Raw genomic sequence first — 14,018 nt, 5'->3', positions numbered from 1 at the left:
GGCAACAAATGCCCCATCACAAGACCTCCTGATTTTTAATGTTAGGTTATTCCTGTGCCTTCCCTGCCCTGCCTCCAAGCCATGCTCTTGTTTGAGAGGAAGAAGGGTCACTGTCTTATGCAAAACACCTATAATAGTTTCCATTTAAAACAGATTGCTACCTAAACCGGAGCTCAGTTAATGAGAGAGTCTTAAAGTGCTCATTAACAGTGAGAAACTATAGAGGAATTTCAGACTCACCTTCCCAAATGAAAAGGTTGCTACTGATCTGATTAGTGGCAAACAATGAGACATTACAATCAATACATGATTAAAACTAGACATGTCATACAATAAGAGGCACAAAAACAATTTAGAGAAGTTGAAAAAATACTCATGGTCTGGGAATTTAGTCAATTTTAAGTCTATCTTCAAAAAATACCACCTCACCTGATTAAGCTAGACAACAGGTATTTATTATAGATATATACAGATAACTAAGGAAAGTTTTCAAATACAAAAATGGGAGATATTTCTTTGTAGGAAATATAGTAAAGATGTTTTAAAACTTAGTCTTTATAGAAAACAGTAAGAAATGATCACTAATGTAAAACACAAAGGTAACTTTAGGTTTTTAAGTTTTGAAATATTTCCAGAGGAAAAACTTCAAAGTTTCTCAGTATACAATAGTGCAAGAAAAATTGTACGATGAAGCAAATATTTTTACCTCGCAAGTGTTGTAATCTTCAGAATCCAATAAGCTACAGAGTTTTGGTAAGAGGTCAGGCCAATTTTGCAATTCTCCCTTGGAGGCTATGGTGGTAATCAAAATACCTTGAAAGAAAACAGACACTTTTAGGAAATCTGACTGCATTATGTTAGGTATTGTCATGTGAATAACTGCACACAAACATGTGCAACACCCTCCCCACCTGCCACTTACTAAATGCCCCAAATCAGCCTAAGACTTGCAAACCATCTAAATAACATTCAAGGATCCCTGTACCACCACAGCATAAATCAGATGTTTCTAACCTGTTTGTTTGTTGTTGTTTTTTTTAACACTTTACCCTGTTTTATTTATTTATTTATTTAATTTTATTGATTTTTTTTTGCCCCCCTCCCTTCCTCCCATACATACCCTCCCTCCCCAGAGTTTTATGTCCATTGGTTGTATAATACTTATATGCATGTACACAAGTCCTTCGGTTGATCTATTATCTCCCCCAGATCTTCCTCCCCTCCCCACTGTACCCTCTTTTTATTTTTAACAAGTATCTGAACAGAAAACTGCAACTTGCTCCTCTCCAAGAACAGTTTCACTAATTAAAATCACTCTATTTTATAGAAATTACAAAATAAAACATGCACAAAAATGTTAGTATCATGTATTACTGGGTGAGGAGTATGCGTCTGTTACATTCAAATAAAAATACATCAACAAGCTAATAACAACTCCCCAGCTTATCCTAGGATCACAGCCATGGAGGGACATAGGTATGGAGAGAGAAAATAGAAAGTTTCCCACTTACTGGATCAAGGATGAATCACTGGCAAGGTGATCTGGGAGAACTGAGTGGCACACACCAACAATGCCATTGTGATTGGATTATTTCAACTGCGTAGTGCAGCTTAGTTGTGACAGTTACACACATATGTAACAAAGTTTTGTGTTAACACAAACAGAAAGTTTGTGTTAATCATTTACTCTGCCTTAGTAAATTTTATATTAGTAACAAAGTTATATACTTGCCAATTTTAGATCCTTTTATGTAATAAGAGTATAAACTCTGATAGGCAAATTATAGGTACTCTAAGCTTCAAAATACTAATTTGTAAAAAATTTTTTTAATAGTGCTCTTTTTAATAGTTATTTTGAGAATTCAGTGAGATATGCACACAAAATGCTTGTTATACATAAATGCTTAATGATTACTACTAAATAACAAATTCCACTGTGTATTTGGGGTGTATGAATTCTCTTTGAATTTTCTACCATTAGTCTTGCGAAGGCTGTTCCCAAAGGTAAAGAGCTACAAAATGTAAAGTTGTTGGTCAATATTTATTCTTAGCTAAACATTTTTAGGTTATGTGTTCAGGGTTAATATATGGATAGCATTTTAAAGATATCAGCCTTACTATAACAGATGTGTAGTAAGACAAAAAAGCAGTAAGACTTAATAGTAGGGCTGTGCCTTCTGCCAATTATTCTTTCCCAAAGTTAAAATATAAAAGAACTGAGAAAAAGAGAAAGCTCTAGATCTGCCTAAATGAAACCAAGGTGTCTTAAAACAAGCAATGATAGAAAGTAAACTTAAGTAACACCCTGGCACGAATAGACCGCTAACATCCATTATTTCTGCTATGAGAGATTGAAGAATGTTGACAGTCGACTAACACATTCAAATTTATCTGGCTCCATATAATTTTATCCCCTACTAAAAGTTTTCCAATGCCAAATATAGTTACAAAAAGTGAGAAATTTTAATTTTCTGTGTACAAAAAGATGGGAGTAAAAATTGGTGTGATTAACAATACCTATTAAATTTTAAATGTTTAAAAAAACACACTTTGACCCAGTAAATGCCACTTCTATGCACTAATTCTATTGAAAATTTCCCATAAGTGTATAAACACATTAAAGGATGTTGACTGAAATAATAAAATCACAAACCAACTCATAGAAAAAACAGTGGTCCTAAATTATTATCACTTAATAATGCTTCATTTTCACCAATATGACTAAGCAACTACCAGGGACCCTTGGGTCTCACTGGACAAGGGAACTTTTCCTGTAATCATAAACATATCCAAAGCATTCAAGACTAGCAATGAAAAATTTCCCCATTATAATTTAACTTGAAACAGATGAAATTCTTATGAAAATGGTGTATCATAAAAAAACAAAACAAAAAAAAAACAACCCAGTTACAAACAAGATAAGCAAAATTTTAACAACATAACTTACCTACGGTGGCTCTAATCAGAGGAGAGGAGTCACCAATATTGTTTAAACATTCGCTTTTAATAAAGTCTGTGACGCCATTTGGGAAGTTCTGAAAATGAGCTTTCACATTATTCTTCAAAATGAGACCACTCAATGATCGTGTGGGTTCATCTGTAGTAAAGGAACAACAGTACTGAGTTTTGAAGTCATTTTCATTTTAAAATGTTATAAAGAACAGTAACTTTAAAAACATTTGCATTCAACAACTGATTACAATATTTCAGTAATTTTGTATAACCAGGAAAAAAATATCATAAATGATTTCAAAAGATTAACTCCATGATTTTATAGTTCAGGGTTTCTCAACCTTGGCACTATTGACATTTTGGGCCAAATAATTCTTTGTTGGGGGTAATGTTCTGTGCACTGTAAGATGGTCAGCGTTACCACTGGCCATAGATGCCAGTATCATTTCTCCAAGTTGTGACAGCTGAAAATGTTTCCAGTTAATGTCAAATTCTGGGGGAAATTGAGGGAGAGGAATTGCACTGGGTTGAGAACCATTAATTTAGTGTAAGAGTTAATTTACTTTATATATGACCACTGTACTAAAGCTTTATTAAAACCTGATATAAACATCAAATTACAGATCTGAAAGTATTAGTTACTAAAAATAACCCATTAAAAATCAAGTGGACAAAGAATATATGGGGTGGGTCACCTTCACATACAAATAACTGCAGTTCATTTATACCAAGTTTTTCACTTGTCTCTGAGCTAAAAAAAAAAAAGGGGGGGGGGAGGGTAGTAAAACAAGTTTAAAGTTTCCAAAAGTATCTTAAAAACAGAATTTACTTTCTAAAAAACATTTAATCCATAGGTTCAAATGATGAAGCAATTTAATACCTGTAGACTATAACTGATGTTACCAATTAGCATCACCATCAAAAATATTAGCAATAGTTAACATCTTCTGAATGTGTAAGCGCTTTGCAAGTAATTTGCATTTAATCCTCACAACCTCATGAGATGGAAATTATTCCTACTGCACAACTGAAGAAACTGAGGCCTTTGCCAAAGTCACACAGAACTAAGTGGGGAAGCCAAAATATCAACCTCAGAGGTCTGGCTCCAGAGCCTACACTTGATGCATTGCATAGTTTCAGCCTCCTCAAAGGGCCAGAAGACACAAAGAGCTGGTATGTTGAACAGAATATGCTTTATAGCACTATTATTTCACATACCTTATTAAAAAACAAAATACCCAAGCTTGTTCTAATTAGTAGTACCCTCCTAAAATCTGACTGGCACTGAAATGGTCAGGGGTAAAACAGAGAGAGAGGCAAAAAGACAGCACAGTTTCTTTGCATGTAAACCCCATTCAGGCCACCACAGCAATACAACCAGAGATTTTATATCACCATTTAAAATCTTCTTTCCAATATTTAACCCAAAGTGGTGGTGCAGTTATATTGGGAGTAGAGAGTGGAAGGTAGGAAGAGAAAAGAGCTGTAGTCTCATCATCCATAGTAAGGTGGTCAATGTATAATGTTTAAAATAAAAGTCTTGAGAGTAGAATAAACTTTTTTTTATAAAGTCAATGTGGTGGTCAATACTGATAGAAACAGTTATAAGATTTGAAAATGAACTGAAAGTGTTGACTATGAGAAGTAAAAATCAGGAGAAGTTGGAAAGGAAACTTCCCTTTTTCTGTTAAAGTCTGTGCTATTTGATTTTTAAACCTATACATTACTTTGTGAAAAATAAAAAGAAATTCAAGAAAAGAAAAATAAATAAAATCCTTACAGTTTCAATTATAACTCATTCCAAGCAGTAGACTAAAATGAAAGAAAAGCCTGCCCAGTGTGGCTCACTGGTTGAGCATGGACCCATGAACCAAGAGGTCACTGGTTTGGTCAGAACACATGTCTGGGTTGTGGGCTCTATCCCTAATAGGGGGCATGCAGAAGCCGCCAACTGATGATGTTTGTCTCTCACCAACGTATTTATCTCTCTCCCTTCCTTTCTCTCTTAAAACAAACATAAATAAAAATTAAAAAAACGTATTGTTTTTTAAAAGAAACACTTTTAACTTCTATGCAAAATTTAAAACTGTCATGAAGTAATAGCCAAATATTTAACTTCCTTAAGCAACAAACTTTTGTCTTAGGTTAGCCCAGTGGTCAGCAAACTGCGGCTTGCGAGCCACGCACGCTCTTTGGTCCCTTGAGTGTGGCTCTTCCACAAAACACCACGTGCGGGCAAGCGCATATAGTGCGATCGAAACTTCGTGGTCCGTGTGCAGAAGTCAGTTTTTGGCCCGGGCGGGTCTATTTTGAAGAAGTGGCGACAGAATACTCAAGGGGCCAAAGAGCTCCATGTGGCTGGCGAGCCGTGGTTTGCCGACCACTGGATTAGCCTTAGTTCAGTCACATAATTTTATTTTAAATGGCATGTGTATTTATTTATAAGAAATACACTATGTTGTTTTGTTTTGTTGTTAATCCTCAGATATTTTTCTATTGATTTTTAGAAAGAGTGAAAGGGAGGGAGGGAGAGAAACTTCAGTGTGAGAGACTTTGGTTGCCTCCTGCACATGCCCCATCCAAGGCAGGGGATTCAAGCCTGCAGCTGAGGTATGTGCTTTTGACCGCAATGGAACCTGGGACCCTTCAACCCACAGTCTGAGGCTTTGGAAACTGAGCCAAACTGACTAGGACCACTACATTGTTTTTACAAGAAAGATTACAAGATGAAAGGTTTCAATATATAACATAAAGGGAAATGACTTAAAATTTTTATTTTAAATATTTTATATTAAAATATTTTTAATTAAAATGAAAAATATCCTCTGTCCAAAATCCATTCAATAAATCCACCAAGTAACTATTGTCTTTTATTTTTAAAAAAGTAAGACTTTACTTCACTGGGCCTCATTTTGCTCATTTGTAAAGTGAGGGAATTACTAGTAGATGAGCTAATTTCTGAGGTCTCTTCCAGATTTAAACTTTTACTCCACCATTCAGTGTAAATACACACACACACACACACACACACACACAGAAACATCAACTACATCGATATTTCCTTCCACTTAGCCGTGCATTCATTGTTTGACTCTGTATGTGCCTGACTGGGAATTAAACCTGCATTTGACGTATTGAGATGATCCTCTAACCAACTGAGCTACACTGCCAGGGCAAGAAATACATTTTAGTTAGTGTTTGGAAAACCTGGATAAAATCCTTTCCAACATTTTGTGGTTTTGTAACTAATAGGTCGTTTTGAAGGCAGTTATACCAACTTCTCTTACTTTTGTCTGCTTTTTCAAATACTTCTGATGTACCTTTAGACACCAAGAAAGCTTTGAGAAAGAGTATATTATTTTAACCATCTTAATATTTGGAATTTAGGATGAGGACATGACAGTAGAAAACTTGGTGAAATAAGCTTAAGATTTTCAAGTGAATCACATTAGGAATATTCATTTGCTAAATAAGTTCTTTTAAAAACAAAGAGCATTGCCCTACCTGGTTTGGCTCAATGGGTAAGAGTAACGGCCTGAGGACTGAAGGGTCTTGGGTTCGATTCCAGTAAAGGGAATAAATATGACTAAGTTATGGCTCGATTCCCATTAGGGGGCATGCAGGAGGCAGCTGATCAATGATTCTCTCTCCTCATTGTTGTTTCTCTCTCTCCTTCTCTCTAAAATCAATAAAAATTAAAAAAGAAAAAAAAAAAAAAAGCTTAGGGAAACAAAACAACAAAAACAAATAGCAGTGATTTAATTACCAACTATTGTAGTATACAGGGAAAATATACTTTATTAAGAAACAATGTATCCAATGGGGGGGGGGGGGAAGGAGACATATCTAATACTTTAAACAAAAAAGAAATTTAAAAAAAACAAAAACAATGTATCACCCTGGCCAGCTGTGCTCAATGGTTAGAGCATTAGCTTGCAGACCAAACAGGGCTTGATTTCCAGCCAAGGGCATGTACTTGGGTTGCAGGCCTGGTGTGTCTCACATCTATGTCTCTCCACCCCCCACCCTCTTCTACTCTCTCTCTAAAAAAAAAATCAATGGTAAAAATATCCTCAGGTAAGGATTAACAAAACAAAACCAAAAAACAAAAACAAAAAGAAAAACAAAAAAATCTTAAGTACACTTATCAAACTAGGAATATATGTTGATGGAATTTCTAGTCTCGTAAAAAGTAGTTTTAGAAAGTTTGAAGCTTCTGTTACATTCCTCAATCACAAATTAAAACCCCTACAATTTAAATTATTCAAAAATAATTCCAAATAATTCACTTTGCTGTATGTGGATTATTAAAATCTGAATACAATTTATTAGTGAGATTTTACTACGCACTAAGGCCATTAACCGACTAGAGCTTGGAGCTAAAACGTGGTCTGGTGGTCTAACACAGGCATTTTATAGCTGAAAAAAGAGGTAAATGTGTCCGAGTCTGAGTCTTATTTTCTAACTCTAAATGCAGTGTTTTTACTAATTGTACTTTGGCTTCTGAAACACTAATCACTGAACAGGATATTACAGTACTTTCATTTACAGGTCAATAAATATCTGAGAGCTTTCTGTATCTGACAATGTTCCAAGAAGGGAATATTCAATTCAAAGAACTCTATGAACACCTCTCACTACAAGGTAAGCTCCATAAGGGCAAAGATTCTTGTTTATTTTGCTCACTTTTATTGCCTCTGAGCCTACAAAATGCCTGGCAAAGAAGTATATTAAAAAACAACAACAAACGACTGTCATTTAAAAATCACACAAATTCCCAGGCTTTAAATTGTCACAGAAGTAATTTAAATTTAAGATTTATAGAAGAATAGTTAATAAACTAATGTATAATGTTATGTTTTTAAAAAGTTACAAATATCTATTAGTAAGATGTTCTCATTTTTTTTCTTTAAACTTTAAAATAGTGTATATCCATCTAAAAGAGGGTATTTAAACTTTAAAATAGTGTATAGCTATCTAAAAGAGGGAAGAGAGGGCAGAATTAATCAGGCAATTAATTACTTATCCCTGGTGATGGAATTATAAATGATTTTTCATTTTGGTTTTATGTACTTCCCACTGTTTTTTACAAACACACATATATTAGTAAATCTTGTATTCATCCTGTATAGTAAAAGGAATAAAGAATAAATCTTTATGTCATTCTTGTACAAGGATTGAAGCAAAATACCAAAGCAGACTTTGCAACACTCTTCATTTGCAAAGAATGAGGGAATTTATCAAAAACCACTCAATTAACAAATGAATGCTTACTAATAAGCTTCTAAATGCTGAGAGTAGTATAGTACTCAAATCTCTGCTTATTTCACTTCTCTAAAGCAGGTGGTTACTACAAAAGGAAATCCTTTGAAATGAATTATTCCCAGTGTATTTTAACAGGCCCTACAGACATTTTTTGTAGTTATTAACATAGACCCTACTTACCTTCAGATTTTAATTTTGTCAGGACAAAAATCAGGTAGTTGTTAAAATCTGGATATTGATTGAGTTGTTCCAGTTTCTAGAACAAACAGTAGTTAAGGAAACTTCTCAATGTAATCTAAGAAAAAAAATGAATATTTTTAATGTAAAATCAAGAATTCCTTTTCGTGATATTTTTAACCTTGCGTGTTTTTTTTTTTTTTTTTAAGAATCAAGTTATCTTATTAAAACCACCAATATGCTACTCTAAGGACACACTAGTGGGGGTGTTAAACAAATCTCTTAGGTGTTTTTTGGCTGAAATATTAAACTTAATATTTTATGTCAATTATACCCAATACAACATAAGTCAAGTTCCATCTTTGGCATGCTCAAAATCGCAAAATTATTTTTCAAAATAGAATTTCTTTGAACTTTAAAAACCTCAACCAAAAATATTTTTTAACTTAAAAAGGGCTTTTATTACTCATTTGTTCTTCAGAATTCAAACATTTAAATATTATTTATACACAAGCATATATATCCAATTTTATTACATAAAATCAGTATTATGAAATTAACTACACTGCAATAGTGCTATAATTGTTTACCACCCCCAGGATCTAACATTTTCAGTGGTACAAATATGCAGGTATTTTATCCTGTTGGCAGTCAACAATGACATAATACTGTTTTGTCTTCAAGCCCTCTTAATCTCTATTATGCTTTTTACTAACACCCTTGTTTTCATAGAAAGAAATATTCATGTTTTTACTCAATGGACCTAACTTTATTAAAAAATTAAATACATAATACAAACTCAAGGTACACTGTTATCTATTACATACTGGAAAATCCTCAATATTTAGTGGTCAAAATGTAATCTAAATAACAAAATCACTATCTAGAAAAATTCTAACGTGTGATTGACTACTTTATTTGTCCAAGAAAATCCAAAGACTTGGTTTTTTAGTGAATGGCCAAGACTAAGAGCATATTGATAGGCTAGTAATTTTTCATAAGTATTTCCTGACAAGGTTTACTTTCTTACAACTGCCACTATCTGTACATATTATTATTACAATGATCTTTCAAAAAGCTCTCAAGCCTATACAAAAAAATAAAAACAAAAACATTGATACATTCTTTCTTAAAGAGACACAAAAGAACAAATTCATCATTAGGCACTTTGAAAATACATAGTAGTGTGAATTTTTAAAACTGGTCGCCTCTATCTACTGAAATTTAATTTGTTCCTTACGAAGATGGATAGATGGCAAACAATGCTCTAGACATAGAATAAACTTTAAATTTGATTGTTAGCCCAAGTACAGCACCAGGCATATAAAATGTATTTAATAAACACATATTAGAATGTATGATATTCAGTGCTTTATTAAAAATTACAATGTGGTCCTGGGCTTGGCTAACTTTAAAAAATTGTCATTTAATGTTCAATTCACTAAATATCTTCTATCATCCTCAGTTATAATTGGCTGAGCCATAATGGGGTTTAGGATACAAGCTCCAACAAACTCCAAAACTACTATTCTTCCCTTGGTATTAATAGTATTCAAACAAAATGGCTTTAAAAAAATTCAGGCAGACTTCCATTTCTAAATGAGCAGCACAGCACATTAACCAAGAAGCTAAGATTTGAAGTTACAGCAATGCAGTACTTCTTTAAAACTTATGGTGCTTTCTTTTTTATGTACACACACACACACACACACACACACACACAGATTTCCTTGACTGTTTTAAATTAAGCCCAAACTACACTAAAGTAGCTTACTTACCAAATTCCGTATTTAGTAAATTTTGCTGCTTATTAACAATAAATATCAAGAGACGTTTTTTGCAAATATAGCAGACAAGTTTTTTTTGAATTAACTTCTTTGGTCTTAAAATAACATAAAAAGGTTATTTATGATCAGGTGAGTGAATTTGTTTTCTGTATTGGCTCCAATTAGAATTCACCCGTTGTCCACAGTTTAGAGCACTATTGAAAGCACACATAGCAGGTTTTGCTGCTTCTCTAATCCTGTCTGTCTCTAAAACCGTAGCAATAGGACCGCTACACCAGCTAACTCCATAAAGGCTTGGATAATTGAACGGACATCCTGAGCCAAAGATTTAAAAAGAAAATCTCATTTGGGAGCCGGCAACAGGTGTTTGTACGAACAGGCCAGGGATAAGGTCTGAAAGCCCCCACCTCTAAGTCTCCAACCCTTTCAGGGCAAGAGCCTGGAAGTAACCCCAGGCCCCAAACGGCGGCAGTTCAAACCCCGCGCCAGCTCCACCCCATTTCTGGCCGGACGCTCGGCGGGAGCCCCGCCGCCAGGCAGCGCCCACCACCTGGCCTCCCGCTCGGCCCGCAGGCCCAGCCGGGCCAGGCGCGCGGTGTGCGCCGCCGCCGGGGTCCGCGCCGGCCACGCCGCCGCGCCGCTCCCCACCCCCTCCGGGCCGGCGGGGGGCGGGCCGGGACGTGGCGGCCCGATAGGCGCCGGGCCGCAATCGCGGGCGGCGGCCCGGAGCCCCTGCCTCGCGCGGCCCGGAAGTCGGCGGTCCGGATGGATCCGAGCACAAGGGCCGCGTGCGCGGGGCCCCGGGCCGGGCGGCGGCGGCGGCGGGCGGAGGGAGCTGGGAGCGGGCGGGGGAGGGGCGGCGGGAGCCACCCCGCGCCGGGAGCGGCCCGGCGGGCCGGCTGCGCGGGCGGCGGCGAGGCCTCGGGAAGGATACTTGTTGCACGGTTCTCTGGATGGTGGTGTCTGGGGACTGGGACTCCTTCAGCAGCTGCAGGATTTGCTGAAGTCCTTGCTCGTCAGGTTTCCACTCATACTCCATTTTGGTTTGCTGCAAATAAAGCCAGAGACAGGAAGAGACGGAGCAAATGTTACTACTCCCCATGCACAGGCCCGAGGGCTTCCCGCGCCCAGCAACCGCTTCCTCCCCGCCCGAACGACCCCCGCGCTCCCCAGACGCCGCGGACCTGTCTGGGCCCCCGAAGGAAGTCTCGGACCGCGAAACCCGGGGAACTGAGCCTGGCAGTTTGGCCGCCGATATCTGCTGCTCCAGCCGCCGCGGCCGCCGAGCGCAAGGAGCCGACCAGACTGAGTCACCGCGAATTTGCAATCTGGCCCCAGATCCGCTCACGGGAGCCCCTGGGTCCTAATGCCGCGCAGTTTTCTTCAAGCCTATCCTAGTCGAGTTCCGTCAGATTATTAATGATTTAAGGGATAATTAGAAGTCAAGTCCTTATCACCCCCACCCCGGCGAAACACTAAGAGATCTAAATTTGGTTATTAGTCATTTTAAGTTAACATGGTGCAAAATAGATGACTGAAACAGTAAAAAACAACAACAAAAACAACGGCTAATTTCCCTGACAGCTGAAATAAAAATGTTTACATTTCAATTTGACATACAAAACCAAATCCTAATAGTCTCAAATATTAAAAATGCATTACAATCAAAACTCACACCTAAATAAACACTAAATGTTGCATTTACATTTGCAGAACTTGACTTTTAAATGCATTATTTACTAAAATAAAGTTCAAGTTTTAAAGTCTTATATTACATGAAATAAATTCCATCTGAAATAACCACTGTTCACAACTAAGGGTTTTGGGCTGAAGGAAAAACAAGAAAAATACTGAAATTTACAATTGATAGTGTTTATTATACTTTTATTAAAGTGTTTTCTTATATTTTCTTTTTTAAAAATATATTTTATTGATTTTGTACAGAGAGGAAGGGAGAGAGATAGAGTTAGAAACATCGATGAGAGAGAGTCATGGATCAGCTGCCTCTTGCACACCCCCTAGTGGGGATATGCCCGCAACCAAGGTACATGCCCTTGACCGGAATCGAACCCGGGTCCCTTCAGTCCCCAAGCCGACGCTCTACCCACTGAGCCAAACCGGTCTTGGCTGTTTTCTTATATTTTCTTATTTGATTCTCTCATTGGGGAGGTATTATTTGCCTCATGTAGCAACCATGGGACAAAAAAAGATCTGAGCAAATTAACCAAAAGATTAGGAGGAGAATATAGGTTTCTTATACAACTTGCATCTGTTATCATCAATTGAAACTATTTATCAATAAAAGTTTCATTAAAAGTAAATGCTTAAAAACAAAACTTAAGTATAAAGTATGAATTATTTGTAAAAAAAAAAAAAAAAAAATTGAGTCTGCTGAAGGAGTGGATTTTTCATTTGGCCAGACCAGTACGTGATGGTTTGACAGCTGAAATTGTTCCCTTCCTAGGAGTACCTTCCTAGTAGGGGTTAAAAAAACAGACTTTACTGCATCTCTCATTAGCATTATTTTCTTTTCTTTTAACCTTTTCCTCTCTCCTTCTTAAATTTTTTCCCCCTGCTTAATATCCTGTAATCCTGCTTTGCTCACCACCTTCTACAGACTTCCTAAACAACCCAACCCCTCCCCCCTCAAACTGCCATATTTAAAACAAAAAAAGGATCATCGAAACATATCTATTAATAATATTGTAGTGTTTTTATTCCAGGCTTCATTTTGTATGTTTACATGTACGTTATATTTTAGAATGAGATTGTCCTGTTTCTTGCCCAACTTTATAATATTAAGTATTTAAAGTGTTATAAAAATAATAGCATTCCATTGTATTGCTGTGCCATTATTTTAATAAACTTTTGATTGGTATAATATGTATATAAAGCTGTATCTTAAGCATACTAGATGGATTTTTATGAAATGAACACATCTGTGTAACCAATGCCCACATCAAGATATATAGATGATTATCTGTATAAAGTTTCTCTTTGTACCCATTCTGTCATCAACCCACCCCAAAGTAATCTCTATTAAATTCTATCATTATAGAACTTTCCCCTTCCCTTTTTTCTTTTATACTTCAGAAACTTTTGAAATATTTTCACACCATTCTCTAATTTCACACACATATATAGTTGTAGTTTTGGTTATTTTACAGAACATATTAACTCTATAATTTTTAAAAAATATATTTTATTGATTTTTCACAGAGAGGAAGGGAGATAGAGAGCTAGAAATATCGATGAGAGAGATACATTGACCAGCTGCCTCCTGCACACACCCCCACAGGAGATGTGCCCGCAACCAATGTACATGCCCTTGACCTGAATCAAAACTGGGACCTTTCAGTCACGCAGGCCGACACTATCCACTGAGCCAAACCGGTTTCTGCCTAACTCTATAATTTTTTAACACATAATATAGCAAGGCCATCATTACAAGTCATTGCATACAGATTTAACTCACATTTTAATAGATCACATTGGTCTTTGGAATCAATAGAAAATAAAGTGTTCAATCGTTTGTTGACTGGCTTCCGGGTTGCTTCTACTTTTTTGCCACTATGAGGAACACAGCAAAAAACATTCTTGTACTAATGTCCCTACAAAGTAGTGGCAACCCAGTGGACGTATTAGGCCAAAAGTAGGTGTACTTAAAAATTTTGAAGATATTACCAGATTACTTTCTAAAAACAGTTATGCAATTCACACTTACCAGTAATACATGTTTCCCATATATTCACCAGCACATTCTTCTAATTTTGTGTGTGAATCTAATGGCTAAAAATTTAATTTCTCCTGGAATGGGGGTGGATGGGGAATCTAAAA

At 36.5% G+C, this 14,018-nt stretch overlaps 1 protein-coding gene across 2 annotated transcripts in view; it reads right to left on the bottom strand.

Annotated features, from left to right (window-relative positions):
- The window catches only part of TNPO1 (transportin 1), an 84,908-nt gene that overhangs the window by 42,781 nt on the left and 28,109 nt on the right, over positions 1-14,018 (bottom strand). Inside the window, exons 1-5 of one of the 2 annotated variants that reach the window (XM_084880893.1) lie at positions 11,366-11,512; positions 11,116-11,229; positions 8,398-8,473; positions 2,948-3,097; positions 707-813 (exon numbers count right to left, since the gene is read on the bottom strand). In XM_084880893.1, the coding sequence (XP_084737019.1) occupies positions 707-813; positions 2,948-3,097; positions 8,398-8,473; positions 11,116-11,220 (438 nt within the window). In that variant the 5' untranslated portion in view covers positions 11,221-11,229; positions 11,366-11,512. Of the gene's footprint in view, positions 1-706; positions 814-2,947; positions 3,098-8,397; positions 8,474-11,115; positions 11,230-11,365; positions 11,513-14,018 lie in introns of those variants that run through there. The other variant, XM_084880892.1, reaches the window with a different exon arrangement.

This window comes from Pipistrellus hanaki, assembly GCF_964339955.1.
Source record: "Pipistrellus hanaki genome assembly, chromosome: 4".
NCBI classification, from domain to species: Eukaryota; Metazoa; Chordata; class Mammalia; order Chiroptera; family Vespertilionidae; genus Pipistrellus; species Pipistrellus hanaki.
This window is presented reverse-complemented; position numbering and strand designations above follow the sequence as displayed.